Genomic DNA, 18,998 nt, shown 5'->3' with positions numbered 1-18,998 from the left:
AAACTCTATTTAGTTTGAATGATCTAGAATAATAATCTCTTAAAATAATAAACATTTAATAACAATTCCCCGTTTTACTTTCGATTGGTACATGCTTTGCACCGAACATTTTAATGTAACGCATTTAATTATTCACATGAAATAAACAAATTTTCAAACTAAACTTGTTCCAGTGCACAGCTCAAGGAATCAAGAAATCCTGCGGGACAGCTATCATTCAAAACCATTTTTTGTGTGCGCGCCGAAGCATTTGGGGCACCAATATATAAAGTGGATATGGCTTTGCTGGATTACAATATTTTAAATAACAATAACAAAAACAAGGGAAACGCTCACTTTCGGTCACATAGTGTACGACATTTCGCTTCGATTGGCCTGTCAACCGCCATCATCCGCCGGCTGGTGTGCGGGAGGTGATTTGTCACTGTGCCTGCTCCCGTACGGTGAGTGAAAAAGTAAATCAAACCGTAGAACATTGCCGAGTCCCAAATCGCAGACGCACACCGGAGAAGCAACAACGGGCATCATCATCGTTGGCCCATACATCATGATTAATTTCAACCGGAGTATCTTGCGTTTCCATGTTTCGTACTTTGTTGTCGACTGTTGCGCGATTATCTACCGGTTGCCGGTTTGCCCCATTGCATTGACATTGATCATCTTCCACACGGTCCGCGTGGCATACGCGCAGCATCGCAGCGATCCGTACGTAGTGGTACAGATCACAAAGTGATCCTGGCTCCCCTCAATTCGGAAGCTACCTGTCTCATCATTATCGAGCATCAAAGCTCATCTTGCTCCCGCAAAAGGCAGAACATAAATAAGCAACACACACAGCACTGCTCAGAATACGGTCGACAACGATTGCTCAATTCTTCTTCGGTTCCCTAAGCCGGTGCTTGTTGAATTGCGGCGGCCACTTGTGCTCGGCGACGGAAACGCGTCCCTGTTCAAAAACAAATATATCATTCGCCGTGCCGGAACAATCCGAACAACAGCGACCGGTGGAGTGTGCGCAAGAAGATTATGCTTTGCCTCGCTTCGTCACGGGTCGCGCCGGTAGTTGGTGGCGGTCGGATGGGAACGTTCGACTTATGTGGTTTTATGAATGAACTATCTCGATATTCTCCGGTGGGAATAGCTGGAAGGCGAGTCCCGACGGCCGTATAATGTTGTTGGAAGCAGTACAACAATCCCATTGAAAGTGTGTTGTGCGTGGACCAATCTTGGCTTGGTCGACAAATTGGGTGAAATAAATCACACCAATGTCACCTATTCACCGGATAGGATTAGAAGATAGCGAAAGGAACACTTGTTTTACAGAGTTTAGTGCACTTTAGCAGAACCACCGCCATTTTACGATTTTAAAGTATAATGTTTAAAATAGTGAGCAATACCCTTGTGTATATTTTACCGAAAATGTTATATTTAAATTGTGTTACTTAAAAATTTTTGTATAAAAGTAGAGTGTTTTTAGAGCATTTTTTGTAAAACATTTCATGTGTCATATTATGAAATTTAGCTTACGGCATGATTCAGTTTCATTTTTTGATACCTTTATCCACACTAGCCATGATAAATCTCGAACAATTTCCAGAATCAGCTGCAAGATGACATGTGACTGATTGAAGCTGATGTTTGTGACATATCGTTGGTAGCCATCTGAGAATGTAAGTTACCGCCATACCGCCATACATTTCGTCCCGGTAAGCTGAATCCCACAAACCAGTTCCTTTTCGGTTTAACACGCGAAGCAAAAACGCTTCTCGTATTTGTCCAAAAAATACGCCTCAAACTTTATTGAACGATTTGTGTTTGCTTGTTTGTTATTGTATTATAGCTAAAACAGAGTCAAGTTGGCAGCGCTCAGTAGCCGGAACTTTCCCTTCGCCGGAGCATCATTCGGGTCTTCTTCAAACTGTAATTGTATCCGCGGAACGTGAACCAGTAGACACCGGTCTTCTCCAGCGTGCCTCCGTTCAAGTACAGACCGTTCAGATTGCTGCAATAGAAAGAAGTTGCACATGAGCTGCAATGATCGAGAAGCTACGTTTGACGCTTGAACACCGTACGTACCTGTCACCGCACGATTTGAACCACCAGGCACCGTGAGCGGTAGCTGCACAGTTCTGATCATACTTGTCATTGTCGTAGTCGTAGGTCGAGAACCGCATGCCCTCAGCCTCAAACGAATTACCGGCCGTGCCGGCGAAGCCCCTCAGCTTGGTGATCTTGTACTGATCGTTCTCGTCCGAAATGGCGAACTGCTCGTACTTGGCGTAGGTCATATTCTTCTCAAAGTCCTCCAGCACGATCAGCAGCTCGGCTGCGCCGCCCTTGGTGAACTGATAGATACGGTCCAATCCCAGCCAGTACTCGCCAGCCTCGTTATTTCCGAAACCGTACTTGTACTCCCTCCACGGGCGGTAGAAATCAACGCTACCATCGAAACGGTTCTGGATCACCATGTAACGGCCGCCATAGTCCAGCACGCAGACCACCTTGACCGGTTTGTAGAAGTTCGCCTTAATCCAGTAGCTGCCCGTTTTCTTGATGTTGGGGTCCTCGCAGGAAGCGTAGATTTTGTCATCACCACGGTTTTCTTTGCGCGGATAACTGCACTTCAGACCGAAGAGTGCCTCGGTCAGGTAGGTTCGGTCCGGAATGTTTTGCTGGAACTGCGTCAATTCCCTGGCAATGGTGATGGGAACGATTAAAAAAGGGTGGGTCTAGCACACTGTCCGAAAAAAACTATACTTACTCGACGTCGGATTTGATGATGGTGAGGTTCTGACGCACGATGTTCAGCTGATTGTCGACTGCGTTGGCGATCAGCTGCGTCTGGGACGACACGAACGCTACCTTCTCCGTATCCTTGTGGATGCCGGCCACATCGATCTGGATGCTGTCAGCCTTGATCTCCAGATCAAGCAGCGATTTGATGATCTTCTCGTCAAGGTCATCGATCTGTTCGATGATATCCTTGCAGTTGCACTTCGGCGGAGGCTTCGGCTTGGGGAAATCGTAATCCGGCGTAGGACGTGGTGGCGGACGTGTGGGGTATGAGCCTCCATAGCCACCACCGTAGCCTCCTCCGTAACCGCCTTCACCTTCATAACCACCGCTCTCGCCTCCATAGCCACCGCCTCCGTAGCCAATCTTCGATGGGGCATAGTTTGATGGGCGGTATCCCTGTTCTCCAGAGTCACCTCCATGATGTCCGTGCACTACATTGTAGTAACCGTAGCCGCGCACATCGTCATCATCGTCGGCCGGCTTGTCGTCACTGGCCTTAATCTCCTCGATGACCTCCTCCGGGATCTTGTCTTCCTTGTCCTCGGTTGTGGCGGCACCAGCTAGCGCCAGCGCTAGCGTTAGTACTAGGAAGAACGCTCTCATGCTGCTCTGCGTCTCTACAAAACAAGACTTCAGACGATACTGATGCCGTCTGTTCGGCTGCTAGTTCAATTTATAGCAAATCTTGCCGGTTCAATGTCCCTTCCGGAGATTAGCCGGTACCGTTAGTTGCAAAACATCTTCCCAGCGCACCACCACCGAATCGCGTACCACCACAAAGGTGGAATGGTTTATCGAAACTCTGCGTAGCAAACCACAGCTGATAATTTATTACGATATTCCCATCCAGGGTGGAAAGACAGGCTGAAGAAAGCACACGCTAGCCAATTTCCTTGGCCAAATTCATTTGCCGAATCCCGCAGAACCTGCAGCGGAGGCTATCCGCGATACCCTTCCATTTATTTCTTCCAATGTTCCACGATCTGACCCAAGAATTAGGCGTCCGGTGTGTTCATTAACGCACCGATACCCGAACGATCCAGCTGAGGGAAGGAACGGAGACCGAAATTGGCCCATTTCTTCCAAAATATGCAAATGTCCTCTATGATGACGCCTATTTCGGCTAGCGAAAGAACTGGTTCTAGAGGAGATCGCGTGCAGCGATCAAATCGATAGAAACGTTGTAAAAAAAACTCGTTTTTTGCGTTTATTTCGCTCGGTGTTTGATTTCGATCGGCCTCAAATCGATTCTCATGTAGAATATAAACAACAACATTGTGCCAGAATGTCCCAAATTGTAGCAAAATTCGGTTCACCAGGAATGCCACGCTGGGTAAAGAAACATCGAAAACAACGTTGATCTAAAACAGTTAGTGCGTTAGGAGAGCATCAGTAGAAAAGAAATAGGATTATAATGCTATTTTTTTAAATTCTCCTAATTTTGTTGTGTTAAGAAAAGTAGAAATTCTGCGCGGTCAGTGACATCCAGATTAATGGGAACGCTGGCTGCATTGACCTGAGACATGTGAGGCAAGATAAAAGTCCTTTTTGCTTTAGATAACAAGCTCTTGCAGCACACCGAATGTCAAGATATCGAGTATTGCTGCTAACGGTACATCTCCTCGAAGATCTCAAACGTCAAATAATAAAATAATAAAATAATAATAAAATGCAATAAAATTAAGATCATGTTTTGCAAATATACTGTCACATATAAACATATTAAAACAAATGACGATTATATACTTAGTATAATTATATGCAGTTAAATTGCTACGAGTATACTTTGCTGTTGGATTGTCTTTGTATTGGATATCTTAATATCTTCTTTGAGACTGTTAAACAAATATATCAAACGTGATGTTTATTATCTCATGTTGTTCATCACATTGCTTAATCCAAATCTAATAGCTTGTAATATGAATAAAGGTAATTCCAAAAACAATTGACCGCCTTGATCCATATACAATTTGTTTGAAATTATAATATCTAAAAATATTCACCGAAGTATTCGTATCGGTCGCAATACTGTGGCATACGAAAAGAGAAGATCGAACAATAATGATCAAAACAGAAGAAAAATCGAAAGAATCGCAAATTAGGCAACCCCTATCCAGTTTCCCATTCGTTCCACAAGGGATCTTCTAACCCACCCGTCATATAACGGGATCACATCCCAGACCCCCGTTGACCATCGGTTAAGCATCTCAGAAGAGTATTTAAGGCAGCGTGTTAGCTATTCGAGCGTCAGTGCACACAAGGAAGCGTTAGCAAGATGAAGTTGATCGTGCTTGTTTTAGCGGTTGGCTGCATGGCGAGCCTGAGTCTCGCCAACACCAACGCGATCGCACCAAAATACGGAAAACCATCAGTGCCATCCCAACCTCCAACGCAAGGCGATAGTGATGTCGATAAATGTGGCTGCCACGAGATCGTAGGCAAGCTTAAGAGGGTCGAATCGAACCTGTTGAAGCTTATTCTGAACCTGCGCAACAAGTATGGCGCCGTGTACAGCGAGCTGCTCGACATGAAGAAACATGTGAAGAGTGTGTCCTGGTACGTTGGTCAAACGTCGGAGACTGGCCAGAGCATCAACGAACAGCTGTTGGGCGCCTCAATCTCGCTGGCACAAATCATGCATACGATCAGGTAGGAACAAACGATCTTCCCGGTATCTGGTTCCAATTCAAACAAACACGATTTTTTTATTTCTTTTCGTCTCTTGTGCAGAGATCTTACCATCAATCAGCAGAAGTTGGTAACAAAGACCTTCCTCACCGAATCAATTCTGGCTCTGGATAAGCGTCATGAAGAGTACGTCCGTCCAGCACCGGAGGGCGATATCGTGTACACGTCTTGTGATGATGCGCGCATCACTCAAACTGGCACATACTTGGTGCAGGATGCATTCGGTGAGCCTACTAAACTGATTTGCGTGCTCGAATTCCAACCGGGCGCATACACCGTCATCCAGAACCGCCAGGAAGGATCGACCGATTTCTATCGCGGCTACAGCGACTACAAGGCTGGCTTCGGAGAGTTCGATGGCGGTGATTACTGGTTGGGTCTGGACCGCATCCACAACATCACTGCTTCCGGTGAATACGAGCTAATGATCCTGTTGGAGGACTTCGAGAAGAATGTGACCTACGCTCACTACGCCAATTTCGCCATCGGATCAGGCAACGATTTATATCCGATCACCAAGCTGGACGGATTCAGTGGTACTGCTGGTGATTCGCTTCGATCGTTGGTTGGTGTGCTGTTCAGTGCTTACGATATCGATGTGGACAACAGCGACGGCAACTGTGCAGCAACGAACCGTGGCGCTTGGTGGTTCACTGATTGCGGTGGATGGTAAATAATCATTTGAATCTGAATGTTGTTTTTCGATACCGTTCTATTATAATGTTTGCGATTTTCGCGCGTACGCTTTCGATTTTCTTATAGCAATTTGAACGGCATCTACCTGAAGGGTCAGTCTGGTAGTACCACCGGTATGTTCTGGGAGACTTTCCGCGGTGCCTACTACAGTCTGAAGAAGAGCCGTATTATGGTCAAACGCAAGCAAATGGCATTTTCTACCACTACACCTACCCCGACAACCATAAGTGGTGGATCTACATCGATGTCTTCCGAAGGTTCCTCGGCAGCAGCCACGGCAACTACTGAAGCGGGCGCAAGCACAGCATCGTCCACTGAAGCGGGCGCATCCACAGCGTCGTCCACTGAAGCGGGCGCAAGCACATCGTCTTCCGCCGCATCTACAGCCACCGAATCGAGTAGCGCAGCCTCCACCGGCGACTCGATGACTACTGAAGCCGCACAAACAACACCAGCTAAAAAACGCCGAATCTGAAGATGAGTGAAAATGGTTGTGGAGTTGACTACGATGCATTTTAAACGTAACATTTTTAACTGAAAGCAATAAAAATAAGGATTTTTACAATCTTAATTTACTGATGCCGTGCATACCCCATTTGATCGTGAAATCCGTTTGCGTCTGCAAAGTTGGTTATCATTCTGTTTTTGTTTTATTTAGATAATTAAAATTGCAATATTTGGGATCTTGAATAAGCTGGAAAAGCGGAAATATTATCTAAGCTAACACAATTGTATTATAACAATCGCTTTTTGTTTGGTAGCAGGCCTAAATGGGTAGGTTTGATCTTGTTTCTGGAGAAAAGTAATATTATTTACGGAACGGCATACTTTTAAGGTGTTCAAATTGTGCACAATTGTGTTTGAAATGGCTTACGCCAACTTGGCGAGATATTGTATGGACCGGTGAGCACAAAATTATGAAGCTTGACTTCCTTGATCCTTTATTTTGGGAGTTGATATGAAGTTCACCAAGCGCTTAAGACTGTTTATCGTTTGGTGCAAATGATCGAAAATTTAAATTAAAACCATTTTATGTTGCAAATAATCGCCTTTCGTGTAGAAATTTTTGCCTTCTGACATGCTATAATATATATGATTGATCAGGAAATTGAAACATGAACAGAGACTGAAATGTGAAAGATTTAAATCTGAATGATACAAGAAAAGTTATAATAATAGTATTTTCTCGTGTCAAAAAAATTATCAAAAAGTTTAAAATAATTTGTTAGTAAATGAAAGCTCAGAAAATCAATAAAGTAAATATTAAACTATATAATATAGAGCTACTGACAGTTGAAAATGTAAAGCACATATAAATGTTGAAATCATTCCATACCTATACTATAGTGATTTGAAGACTTTATGGGATTTATAATAAATTACACAGGAGATGCATAATAGCAGCATAATTGAAAACATATAAATCATAATGTGTTGAAGGATTCCTAAAAACTAGTTCATTCATTATTCAATATTCACTATAGTTATAGCAATACAAAAATATTACGATGATCCAACCTAAATCCGATATAAATAATATAACAAATCCGGTCCTATCTGACAACACCAAAGGTATATAAAAACATAGAAAATGTAAGAAAGAGATGCAAAAACAAGAATGGAAGAATCGCAAATTAGGCAACTGTTATTCCGTTTCCCACCTATTCGGCCCACAATTAAACCCGTTCATCTTCTAACGGGACCACATCTCCTCGTAGTATTAACCAGTTTGGAAAAGTATTTAAGGCAGCGATTTGTCTGAACGAGCGTCAGTGCACACACGAAAGAGTTAACAAGATGAAGTTAATCGTGCATGTTTTAGCAGTCGGTTGCATGCTGAGTTTTGTCTCTGCCAACTCTAGCCACATCACGCCTAAGTTCGTGAAACCGAAATTCAACAATCTTTCACAAGGCGACAGTGATAATAATGTGTGTGGTTGTCTAGAGATCGTAGCCAGGCTCAAGAAGGTCGAAACCAATTTGCTGAAGCTCATTCAGAATCTGCGCAACAAGCACAGTTCCCTTTACAGCGAGCTACTCGACATGAAGAAACACATGAGGAGTGTGTCCTGGTACGTTGGTCAAACGTCGGAGACTAGCCATATCATCAACGAACATCTGTTGGGCGCTGCGATCTCGCTGGCACAAATCATGCACATGATCAGGTAGGAACTAACGATCGTCCCCATATTTGTAAACCTTATCTAATAAATACGGTTGTGTATTTTTTATCCTGCCTTATGCAGAGATCTTACCATCAATCAGCAGAAGTCGGCAACAAAGACCTTCCTCACCGAATCTATATTGGCTTTGGAAAAGCGTCTTGGAGATTACAAACGTCCAGTATCTGAGATCGATATCGTGTACACGTCTTGTGACGATGCGCGCATCACTCAAACTGGCACATACTTGGTGCAGGATGCATTCGGTGAGCCTACTAAACTGATTTGCGTGCTCGAATTCCAACCGGGCGCATACACCGTCATCCAGAACCGCCAGGAAGGATCGACCGATTTCTATCGCGGCTACAGCGACTACAGAGCTGGCTTCGGAGAGTTCGATGGCGGTGATTACTGGTTGGGTCTGGACCGCATCCACAACATCACTGCTTCCGGTGAATACGAGCTAATGATCCTGTTGGAGGACTTCGAGAAGAATGTGACCTACGCTCACTACGCCAATTTCGCCATCGGATCAGGCAACGATTTCTATCCGATCACCAAACTGGACGGATACAGTGGTACTGCTGGGGATTCGCTTCGATCATTGGTAGGTGTGCTGTTCAGTGCTTACGATATCGATGTGGACAACAGCGACGGCAACTGTGCCGTATTGAATCGTGGTGCTTGGTGGTACGATAATTGCGGTGAAAGGTAAATGATCATCTGCATGATGTAATCTGAAACTTTGGTCTGATCTGGTTTGGTATATTTCCGTAATTCTTTACAGCAATTTGAACGGCTTCTACCTGAAGGGTCAGTCTGGTAGTACCACCGGTATGTACTGGGGGACTTTCCGTGGTGCAAACTACAGCCTGAAAGGGAGTCGTATTATGGTCAAACGCAAGCAAGTAGTATTCACCACGGACGCTTCGACAACGATGTCTGCCGAGAGTACTTCTAGGACAACCACAACAAGCGAAAGTAGCTCTACAACTAGTATGGGAGGAAAACCATGGGAAACCACGCCAGCAACAGTTACTGAAAGTGTTTCTACAGACGCTTCGACAACGCCGTCAGCCGAAAGTACCTCTACTGCAACCACCAGTGGCGAAACTACCTTTACAGCCATTTTCACGGCAACTACAGTTGATGAAAGTGAATTTACTACTTCAGGAAATGCTTCTTTATCAGCCATGGCTTCGGAGATGTTAGATATCACTGGCGCCTCCAGTGGTACCAATGGTAATGACGCCTTGGATATGGTTAATTGCAACTATAATTGCACGATATACTTGAGGGGAGAGTTCATAAAGGTTTCTGCATTACCAGCTGAGTTCATAAATCTAGACTGTAATGTTCCAAAGCCAGGCATTCCTTGCTGTACAAAGCATTGCTTGCCGAAGAATTAGTCCCGCATCAAACATCTCGACTAAGCTGTATTTCTATTGATGACAACTGTTGAGAATAAAAAAGGATAAACATCTAATTATAACAGATGAAGAAATAACAAAACTTCTTAACTCGTTTTCAATTTAAGTTCAAATTGCAGTGTAACGAAACTGTGCATACTATGTGCGAAGGCTATTACAGCATGAATGTTTTGTTGACTAATCGACCCTGCTACAGGGATGAGCAACGGAACTACGAATTGTAAGAAAATTTCTATGGAATGGATAAACAAAAATCCCATAAGTTTATCAAGTTTTACATTTCATTTGTGTATATCAACTTTTGATTTGTATTAATCGGAACAAACTGTTGAAATGTTTAGCATAACCATTGACACAAAAATAGGAGCAATATTGATATATGGACACAGAAAAAAAACAATAATGATCAACATACGAATGGAAGAATGGCATAATAGGCAACGCTTTTCCGTTTCCCACTTTTTCGTTCCATAAACTATCTAGCAACCCGTTCTTCTAACGGGACCAAATGCCAATCTGTTGTTGACCGAATCGCAAGGGTATTTAAAGCAGCGATTTGACTATTTGAACATCAGTGTGCATTAGGAAATGGGAGCAAGATGAAGTTGATCGTGCTTGTGTTAGCAGTCGGTTGCATTCTGTGTTTTGTCTCTGCCAACATCAAAGCGATCGAGCCAAAGTTCGTGAAATCAATAGCGAAACTCAATCATCCTTCGCAAAGCGGCAGTGATAACGATAAATGTGGATGCCATGAGATCGTAGACAAGCTTAAGAAGGTCAAATCGAACCTGTGGAAGCTTATTTTGAACCTAAGTAATAAGTATGGTGCCGTGTACAGTGATCTGGTTGGCATGAAGAAACACGTGAAAAGTGTGTCCTGGTACGTTGATCATCGGAGACGTCGGGCATTGAAGATTAGCACCATTATCAACGATCAGCTGTTGGGTGCTTCGATCACGCTGGCACAAATCATGCATACGGTCAGGTAGAAACTAACGATCGTCCCGAAATCTGTAAATCTTCTCTAACCAAAAAGGGTTGTTTATTTCTTCTCCTCTCTTATGCAGAGATCTTACCATCAATCAGCAGAAGTCGGTAACAAAGACCTATCTTACCGAATCATTTCTGGTTTTAGAAAAGCGTCTTGTAGTTAACAAACGTCCAGCATCTTGGATCGATATCGTGTACACGTCTTGTGACGATGCGCGCATCACTCAAACTGGCACATACTTGGTGCAGGATGCATTCGGTGAGCCTACCAAACTGATTTGCGTGCTCGAATTCCAACCGGGCGCATACACCGTCATCCAGAACCGTCACGAAGGATCGACCGATTTCTATCGCGGCTACAGCGACTACAGAGCTGGCTTCGGAGAGTTCGATGGCGGTGATTACTGGTTGGGTCTGGACCGACTCCACAACATCACTGCTTCCGGTGACTACGAGCTAATGATCCTGTTGGAGGACTTCGAGAAGAATGTGACCTACGCTCACTACGACAATTTTGCCATCGGATCAAGCAACGATTTCTATCCGATCACCAAACTGGACGGATACAGTGGTACTGCTGGTGATTCTCTTCGATCGTTGGTAGGTGTGCTGTTCAGTGCTTACGATATCGATGTGGACAACAGCGACGGCAACTGTGCCGTATTAAATCGTGGTGCTTGGTGGTACGATAATTGCGGTGAAAGGTAAATGATCATCTGCATGATGTAATCTGAAACTCTGGTCTGATCTGGTTTGGTATATTTCCGTAATTCTTTACAGCAATTTGAACGGCTTCTACCTGAAGGGTCTGTCGAGAAGTACCACCGGTATGTTCTGGGGGACTTTCCGCGGTGCCTACTACAGTCTGAAAAGGACCCGAATGATGGTCAAACGCAAGCAATTGATAACAACTACCGAAGCTTCGACAACGACGTCTACAGAAAGTACTTCTATGACTACGACAACTGGTGAAAGTAGCTCTACAACTAGTACGGATGCCACCTCGAGTTCCACGTCAACTACAGTTGCTGGAAGTTCTTCTACTGACGCTTCGATCACGACGTCTACCGAAAGTGTCCCTGGGTCAACCACAACTGGTGTTACTACTTCTTCAACTAGTACGGATGCCACCTCGAGTTCCACGTCAACTACAGTTGCTGGAAGTTCTTCTACTGACGCTTCGATCTCGACGTCTACCGAAAGTGTCCCTGGGTCAACCACAACTGGTGTTACTACTTCTTCAACTAGTACGGATGCCACCTCGAGTTCCACGTCAACTACAGTTGCTGGAAGTTCTTCTACTGACGCTTCGATCACGACGTCTACCGAAAGTGTCCCTGGGTCAACCACAACTGGTGTTACTACTTCTTCAACTAGTACGGATGCCACCTCGAGTTCCACGTCAACTACAGTTGCTGGAAGTTCTTCTACTGACGCTTCGATCTCGACGTCTACCGAAAGTGTCCCTGGGTCAACCACAACTGGTGTTACTACTTCTTCAACTAGTACGGATGCCACTTCGAGTTCCACGTCAACTACAGTTGCTGGAAGTTCTTCTACTGACGCTTCGATCACGACGTCTACCGAAAGTGTCCCTGGGTCAACCACAACTGGTGTTACTACTTCTTCAACTAGTACGGATGCTACTTCAAGTTCCACGTCAACTACAGTTGCTGGAAGTTCTTCTACTGACGCTTCGATCTCGACGTCTACCGAAAGTGTCCCTGGGTCAACCACAACTGGTGTTACTACTTCTTCAACTAGTACGGATGCCACTTCGAGTTCCACGTCAACTACAGTTGCTGGAAGTTCTTCTACTGACGCTTCGATCACGACGTCTACCGAAAGTGTCCCTGGGTCAACCACAACTGACGATACTACTTCTTCAACTAGTACGGATGCTACCTCGAGTTCCACGTCAACTACAGTTGCTGGAGGTTCTTCTACTGACGCTTCGATCACGACGTCTACCGAAAGTGTCCCTGGGTCAACCACAACTGGTGCTACTACTTCTTCAACTAGTACGGATGCCACCTCGAGTTCCACGTCAACTACAGTTGCTGGAGGTTCTTCTACTGACGCTTCGATCACGACGTCTACCGAAAGTGTCCCTGGGTCAACCACAACTGGTGTTACTACTTCTTCAACTAGTACGGATGCTACCTCAAGTTCCACGTCAACTACAGTTGCTGGAGGTTCTTCTACTGACGCTTCGATCTCGACGTCTACCGAAAGTGTCCCTGGATCAACCACAACTGGTGTTACTACTTCTTCAACTAGTACGGATGCTACTTCAAGTTCCACGTCAACTACAGTTGCTGGAAGTTCTTCTACTGACGCTTCGATCTCGACGTCTACCGAAAGTGTCCCTGGGTCAACCACAACTGGTGTTACTACTTCTTCAACTAGTACGGATGCCACCTCGAGTTCCACGTCAACTACAGTTGCTGGAAGTTCTTCTACTGACGCTTCGATCTCGACGTCTACCGAAAGTGTCCCTGTGTCAACCACAACTGGCGATACTACTTCTTCAACGAGTACGGATGCCACCTCGAGTTCCACGTCAACTACAATTGCTGGAAGTTCTTCTACTGACGCTTCGATCTCGACGTCTACCGAAAGTGTCCCTGGGTCAACCACAACTGGTGTTACTACTTCTTCAACTAGTACGGATGCTACCTCGAGTTCCACGTCAACTACAATTGCTGGAAGTTCTTCTACTGACGCTTCGATCACGACGTCTACCGAAAGTGTCCCTGGGTCAACCACAACTGGCGTTACTACTTCTTCAACGAGTACGGATGCCACATCGAGTTCCACGTCAACTACAGTTGCTGGAGGTTCTTCTACTGACGCTTCGATCTCGACGTCTACCGAAAGTGTCCCTGGGTCAACCACAACTAGTGTTACTACTTCTTCAACTAGTACGGATGCCACCTCGAGTTCCACGTCAACTACAGGTGCTGGAAGTTCTTCTACTGACGCTTCGATCACGACGTCTACCGAAAGTGTCCCTGGGTCAACCACAACTGGCGATAATACTTCTTCAACTAGTACGGATGCCTCCTCGAGTTCCACGTCAACTACAATTGCTGGAAGTTCTTCTACTGACGCTTCGATCTCGACGTCTACCGAAAGTGTCCCTGGGTCAACCACAACTGGTGTTACTATTTCTTCAACTAGTACGGATGCTACTTCAAGTTCCACGTCAACTACAGTTGCTGGAAGTTCTTCTACTGACGCTTCGATCTCGACGTCTACCGAAAGTGTCCCTGGGTCAACCACAACTGGTGTTACTACTTCTTCAACTAGTACGGATGCCACCTCGAGTTCCACGTCAACTACAGTTGCTGGAGGTTCTTCTACTGACGCTTCGATCACGACGTCTACCGAAAGTGTCCCTGGGTCAACCACAACTGGTGTTACTACTTCTTCAACTAGTACGGATGCTACCTCGAGTTCCACGTCAACTACAGTTGCTGGAAGTTCTTCTACTGACGCTTCGATCACGACGTCTACCGAAAGTGTCCCTGGGTCAACCACAACTGGTGCTACTACTTCTTCAACTAGTACGGATGCCACCTCGAGTTCCACGTCAACTACAGTTGCTGGAGGTTCTTCTACTGACGCTTCGATCACGACGTCTACCGAAAGTGTCCCTGGGTCAACCACAACTGGTGTTACTACTTCTTCAACTAGTACGGATGCTACCTCGAGTTCCACGTCAACTACAGTTGCTGGAGGTTCTTCTACTGACGCTTCGATCTCGACGTCTACCGAAAGTGTCCCTGGATCAACCACAACTGGTGTTACTACTTCTTCAACTAGTACGGATGCTACTTCAAGTTCCACGTCAACTACAGTTGCTGGAAGTTCTTCTACTGACGCTTCGATCTCGACGTCTACCGAAAGTGTCCCTGGGTCAACCACAACTGGTGTTACTACTTCTTCAACTAGTACGGATGCCACCTCGAGTTCCACGTCAACTACAGTTGCTGGAAGTTCTTCTACTGACGCTTCGATCTCGACGTCTACCGAAAGTGTCCCTGTGTCAACCACAACTGGCGATACTACTTCTTCAACGAGTACGGATGCCACCTCGAGTTCCACGTCAACTACAATTGCTGGAAGTTCTTCTACTGACGCTTCGATCTCGACGTCTACCGAAAGTGTCCCTGGGTCAACCACAACTGGTGTTACTACTTCTTCAACTAGTACGGATGCTACCTCGAGTTCCACGTCAACTACAGTTGCTGGAGGTTCTTCTACTGACGCTTCGATCTCGACGTCTACCGAAAGTGTCCCTGGATCAACCACAACTGGTGTTACTACTTCTTCAACTAGTACGGATGCCACCTCGAGTTCCACGTCAACTACAGTTGCTGGAAGTTCTTCTACTGACGCTTCGATCTCGACGTCTACCGAAAGTGTCCCTGGGTCAACCACAACTGGTGTTACTACTTCTTCAACTAGTACGGATGCCACCTCGAGTTCCACGTCAACTACAGTTGCTGGAGGTTCTTCTACTGACGCTTCGATCACGACGTCTACCGAAAGTGTCCCTGGGTCAACCACAACTGGCGATAATACTTCTTCAACTAGTACGGATGCCTCCTCGAGTTCCACGTCAACTACAATTGCTGGAAGTTCTTCTACTGACGCTTCGATCTCGACGTCTACCGAAAGTGTCCCTGGGTCAACCACAACTGGTGTTACTACTTCTTCAACTAGTACGGATGCTACCTCGAGTTCCACGTCAACTACAATTGCTGGAAGTTCTTCTACTGACGCTTCGATCACGACGTCTACCGAAAGTGTCCCTGGGTCAACCACAACTGGCGTTACTACTTCTTCAACGAGTACGGATGCCACATCGAGTTCCACGTCAACTACAGTTGCTGGAGGTTCTTCTACTGACGCTTCGATCTCGACGTCTACCGAAAGTGTCCCTGGATCAACCACAACTGGCGATACTACTTCTTCAACTAGTACGGATGCTACCTCGAGTTCCACGTCAACTACAGTTGCTGGAGGTTCTTCTACTGACGCTTCGATCTCGACGTCTACCGAAAGTGTCCCTGGGTCAACCACAACTGGTGTTACTACTTCTTCAACTAGTACGGATGCTACCTCGAGTTCCACGTCAACTACAGTTGCTGGAGGTTCTTCTACTGACGCTTCGATCACGACGTCTACCGAAAGTGTCCCTGGGTCAACCACAACTGGTGCTACTACTTCTTCAACTAGTACGGATGCTACTTCAAGTTCCACGTCAACTACAGTTGCTGGAGGTTCTTCTACTGACGCTTCGATCTCGACGTCTACCGAAAGTGTCCCTGGATCAACCACAACTGGCGATACTACTTCTTCAACTAGTACGGATGCTACTTCAAGTTCCACGTCAACTACAGTTGCTGGAAGTTCTTCTACTGACGCTTCGATCTCGACGTCTACCGAAAGTGTCCCTGGGTCAACCACAACTGGCGATAATACTTCTTCAACTAGTACGGATGCCTCCTCGAGTTCCACGTCAACTACAGTTGCTGGAAGTTCTTCTACTGACGCTTCGATCACGACGTCTACCGAAAGTGTCCCTGGGTCAACCACAACTGGTGTTACTACTTCTTCAACTAGTACGGATGCTACCTCGAGTTCCACGTCAACTACAGTTGCTGGAGGTTCTTCTACTGACGCTTCGATCACGACGTCTACCGAAAGTGTGCCTGGGTCAACCACAACTGGTGCTACTACTTCTTCAACTAGTACGGATGCTACCTCGAGTTCCACGTCAACTACAGTTGCTGGAGGTTCTTCTACTGACGCTTCGATCACGACGTCTACCGAAAGTGTCCCTGGGTCAACCACAACTGGTGTTACTACTTCTTCAACTAGTACGGATGCTACCTCAAGTTCCACGTCAACTACAGTTGCTGGAGGTTCTTCTACTGACGCTTCGATCTCGACGTCTACCGAAAGTGTCCCTGGATCAACCACAACTGGTGTTACTACTTCTTCAACTAGTACGGATGCTACTTCAAGTTCCACGTCAACTACAGTTGCTGGAGGTTCTTCTACTGACGCTTCGATCTCGACGTCTACCGAAAGTGTCCCTGGGTCAACCACAACTGGTGTTACTACTTCTTCAACTAGTACGGATGCCACCTCGAGTTCCACGTCAACTACAGTTGCTGGAAGTTCTTCTACTGACGCTTCGATCTCGACGTCAACCGAAAGTGTCCCTGGGTCAACCACAACTGGTGTTACTACTTCTTCAACTAGTACGGATGCCACCTCGAGTTCCACGTCAACTACAGTTGCTGGAGGTTCTTCTACTGACGCTTCGATCACGACGTCTACCGAAAGTGTCCCTGGGTCAACCACAACTGGTGCTACTACTTCTTCAACTAGTACGGATGCTACCTCGAGTTCCACGTCAACTACAGTTGCTGGAGGTTCTTCTACTGACGCTTCGATCACGACGTCTACCGAAAGTGTCCCTGGGTCAACCACAACTGGTGTTACTACTTCTTCAACTAGTACGGATGCTACCTCGAGTTCCACGTCAACTACAGTTGCTGGAGGTTCTTCTACTGACGCTTCGATCACGACGTCTACCGAAAGTGTCCCTGGGTCAACCACAACTGGTGCTACTACTTCTTCAACTAGTACGGATGCTACCTCGAGTTCCACGTCAACTACAGTTGCTGGAGGTTCTTCTACTGACGCTTCGATCACGACGTCTACCGAAAGTGTCCCTGTGTCAACCACAACTGGCGATACTACTTCTTCAACGAGTACGGATGCCACCTCGAGTTCCACGTCAACTACAGTTGCTGGAAGTTCTTCTACTGACGCTTCGATCTCGACGTCTACCGAAAGTGTCCCTGGGTCAACCACAACTGGTGTTACTACTTCTTCAACTAGTACGGATGCTACCTCGAGTTCCACGTCAACTACAGTTGCTGGAGGTTCTTCTACTGACGCTTCGATCACGACGTCTACCGAAAGTGTCCCTGGGTCAACCACAACTGGTGCTACTACTTCTTCAACTAGTACGGATGCTACCTCGAGTTCCACGTCAACTACAGTTGCTGGAGGTTCTTCTACTGACGCTTCGATCACGACGTCTACCGAAAGTGTCCCTGGGTCAACCACAACTGGTGTTACTACTTCTTCAACTAGTACGGATGCTACCTCAAGTTCCACGTCAACTACAGTTGCTGGAGGTTCTTCTACTGACGCTTCGATCTCGACGTCTACCGAAAGTGTCCCTGGATCAACCACAACTGGTGTTACTACTTCTTCAACTAGTACGGATGCTACTTCAAGTTCCACGTCAACTACAGTTGCTGGAAGTTCTTCTACTGACGCTTCGATCTCGACGTCTACCGAAAGTGTCCCTGGGTCAACCACAACTGGTGTTACTACTTCTTCAACTAGTACGGATGCCACCTCGAGTTCCACGTCAACTACAGTTGCTGGAAGTTCTTCTACTGACGCTTCGATCTCGACGTCTACCGAAAGTGTCCCTGTGTCAACCACAACTGGCGATACTACTTCTTCAACGAGTACGGATGCCACCTCGAGTTCCACGTCAACTACAGTTGCTGGAGGTTCTTCTACTGACGCTTCGATCTCGACGTCTACCGAAAGTGTCCCTGGGTCAACCACAACTGGTGTTACTACTTCTTCAACTAGTACGGATGCCACCTCGAGTTCCACGTCAACTACAGGTGCTGGAAGTTCTTCTACTGACGCTTCGATCACGACGTCTACCGAAAGTGTCCCTGGGTCAACCACAACTGGCGATACTACTTCTTCAACTAGTACGGATGCCTCCTCGAGTTCCACGTCAACTACAATTGCTGGAAGTTCTTCTACTGACGCTTCGATCTCGACGTCTACCGAAAGTGTCCCTGGGTCAACCACAACTGGTGTTACTACTTCTTCAACTAGTACGGATGCCACCTCGAGTTCCACGTCAACTACAATTGCTGGAAGTTCTTCTACTGACGCTTCGATCACGACGTCTACCGAAAGTGTCCTTGGGTCAACCACAACTGGCGATACTACTTCTTCAACGAGTACGGATGCCACATCGAGTTCCACGTCAACTACAGTTGCTGGAGGTTCTTCTACTGACGCTTCAATCTCGACGTCTACCGAAAGTGTCCCTGGATCAACCACAACTGGCGATACTACTTCTTCAACTAGTACGGATGCTACCTCGAGTTCC

General features: G+C 46.1%; 4 protein-coding genes across 4 annotated transcripts; 3 read left to right on the top strand and 1 right to left on the bottom strand.

The window, feature by feature from the left end:
• Nucleotides 1–1,866: 1,866 nt before the first annotated feature.
• LOC128305137 (angiopoietin-1-like) lies at nt 1,867–3,399 on the bottom strand. The gene is made up of 3 exons (XM_053042442.1): nt 2,762–3,399; nt 2,077–2,691; nt 1,867–2,002 (listed from the first exon to the last, which is right to left on the bottom strand). Exons 1-3 carry the CDS (start codon nt 3,397–3,399, stop codon nt 1,867–1,869), a joined length of 1,389 nt encoding a protein of 462 aa, XP_052898402.1.
• A 1,672-nt stretch (nt 3,400–5,071) lies between these two features.
• Nucleotides 5,072–6,655, top strand: LOC128302995 (fibrinogen-like protein 1). Its single transcript, XM_053039846.1, has 3 exons — nt 5,072–5,445; nt 5,527–6,153; nt 6,247–6,655. The coding sequence occupies exons 1-3, from the start codon at nt 5,072–5,074 to the stop codon at nt 6,653–6,655; spliced, it is 1,410 nt and encodes a 469-aa protein (XP_052895806.1).
• Nucleotides 6,656–7,977: 1,322 nt separating this feature from the next.
• LOC128304902 (angiopoietin-1-like) lies at nt 7,978–9,751 on the top strand. The gene is made up of 3 exons (XM_053042146.1): nt 7,978–8,345; nt 8,427–9,053; nt 9,130–9,751. Exons 1-3 carry the CDS (start codon nt 7,978–7,980, stop codon nt 9,749–9,751), a joined length of 1,617 nt encoding a protein of 538 aa, XP_052898106.1.
• Nucleotides 9,752–10,371: 620 nt separating this feature from the next.
• On the top strand, nt 10,372–17,582 carry LOC128304881 (angiopoietin-4-like; the record flags this gene model as incomplete). The annotated part of the gene is made up of 4 exons (XM_053042123.1): nt 10,372–10,757; nt 10,840–11,466; nt 11,543–11,751; nt 17,344–17,582. Coding segments are annotated over exons 1-4 (1,461 nt in total), but the record flags the coding sequence as incomplete, so codon positions are not given.
• Nucleotides 17,583–18,998: the final 1,416 nt, after the last annotated feature.

Source organism: Anopheles moucheti, chromosome 3 (genome assembly GCF_943734755.1).
Source record: "Anopheles moucheti chromosome 3, idAnoMoucSN_F20_07, whole genome shotgun sequence".
Classification (NCBI taxonomy): Eukaryota; Metazoa; Arthropoda; class Insecta; order Diptera; family Culicidae; genus Anopheles; species Anopheles moucheti.
This window is presented reverse-complemented; position numbering and strand designations above follow the sequence as displayed.

Bases quoted from the DNA above. Each gene is read 5' to 3' on its own strand.
- LOC128305137 (XM_053042442.1), bottom strand. From the start codon at position 3,399: ATGAGAGCGTTCTTCCTAGTACTAACGCTAGCGCTGGCGCTAGCTGGT. The intron at 2,692-2,761 runs GTAAGTATAGTT...CACCATTGCCAG, and splicing joins ATCATCAAATCCGACGTCGA to GGAATTGACGCAGTTCCAGC. The intron at 2,003-2,076 runs GTACGTACGGTG...TTTCTATTGCAG, and splicing joins TTCAAATCGTGCGGTGACAG to CAATCTGAACGGTCTGTACT.
- LOC128302995 (XM_053039846.1), top strand. From the start codon at position 5,072: ATGAAGTTGATCGTGCTTGTTTTAGCGGTTGGCTGCATGGCGAGCCTG. The intron at 5,446-5,526 runs GTAGGAACAAAC...TCTCTTGTGCAG, and splicing joins CAAATCATGCATACGATCAG to AGATCTTACCATCAATCAGC. The intron at 6,154-6,246 runs GTAAATAATCAT...ATTTTCTTATAG, and splicing joins TTCACTGATTGCGGTGGATG to CAATTTGAACGGCATCTACC.
- LOC128304902 (XM_053042146.1), top strand. From the start codon at position 7,978: ATGAAGTTAATCGTGCATGTTTTAGCAGTCGGTTGCATGCTGAGTTTT. The intron at 8,346-8,426 runs GTAGGAACTAAC...TGCCTTATGCAG, and splicing joins CAAATCATGCACATGATCAG to AGATCTTACCATCAATCAGC. The intron at 9,054-9,129 runs GTAAATGATCAT...AATTCTTTACAG, and splicing joins TACGATAATTGCGGTGAAAG to CAATTTGAACGGCTTCTACC.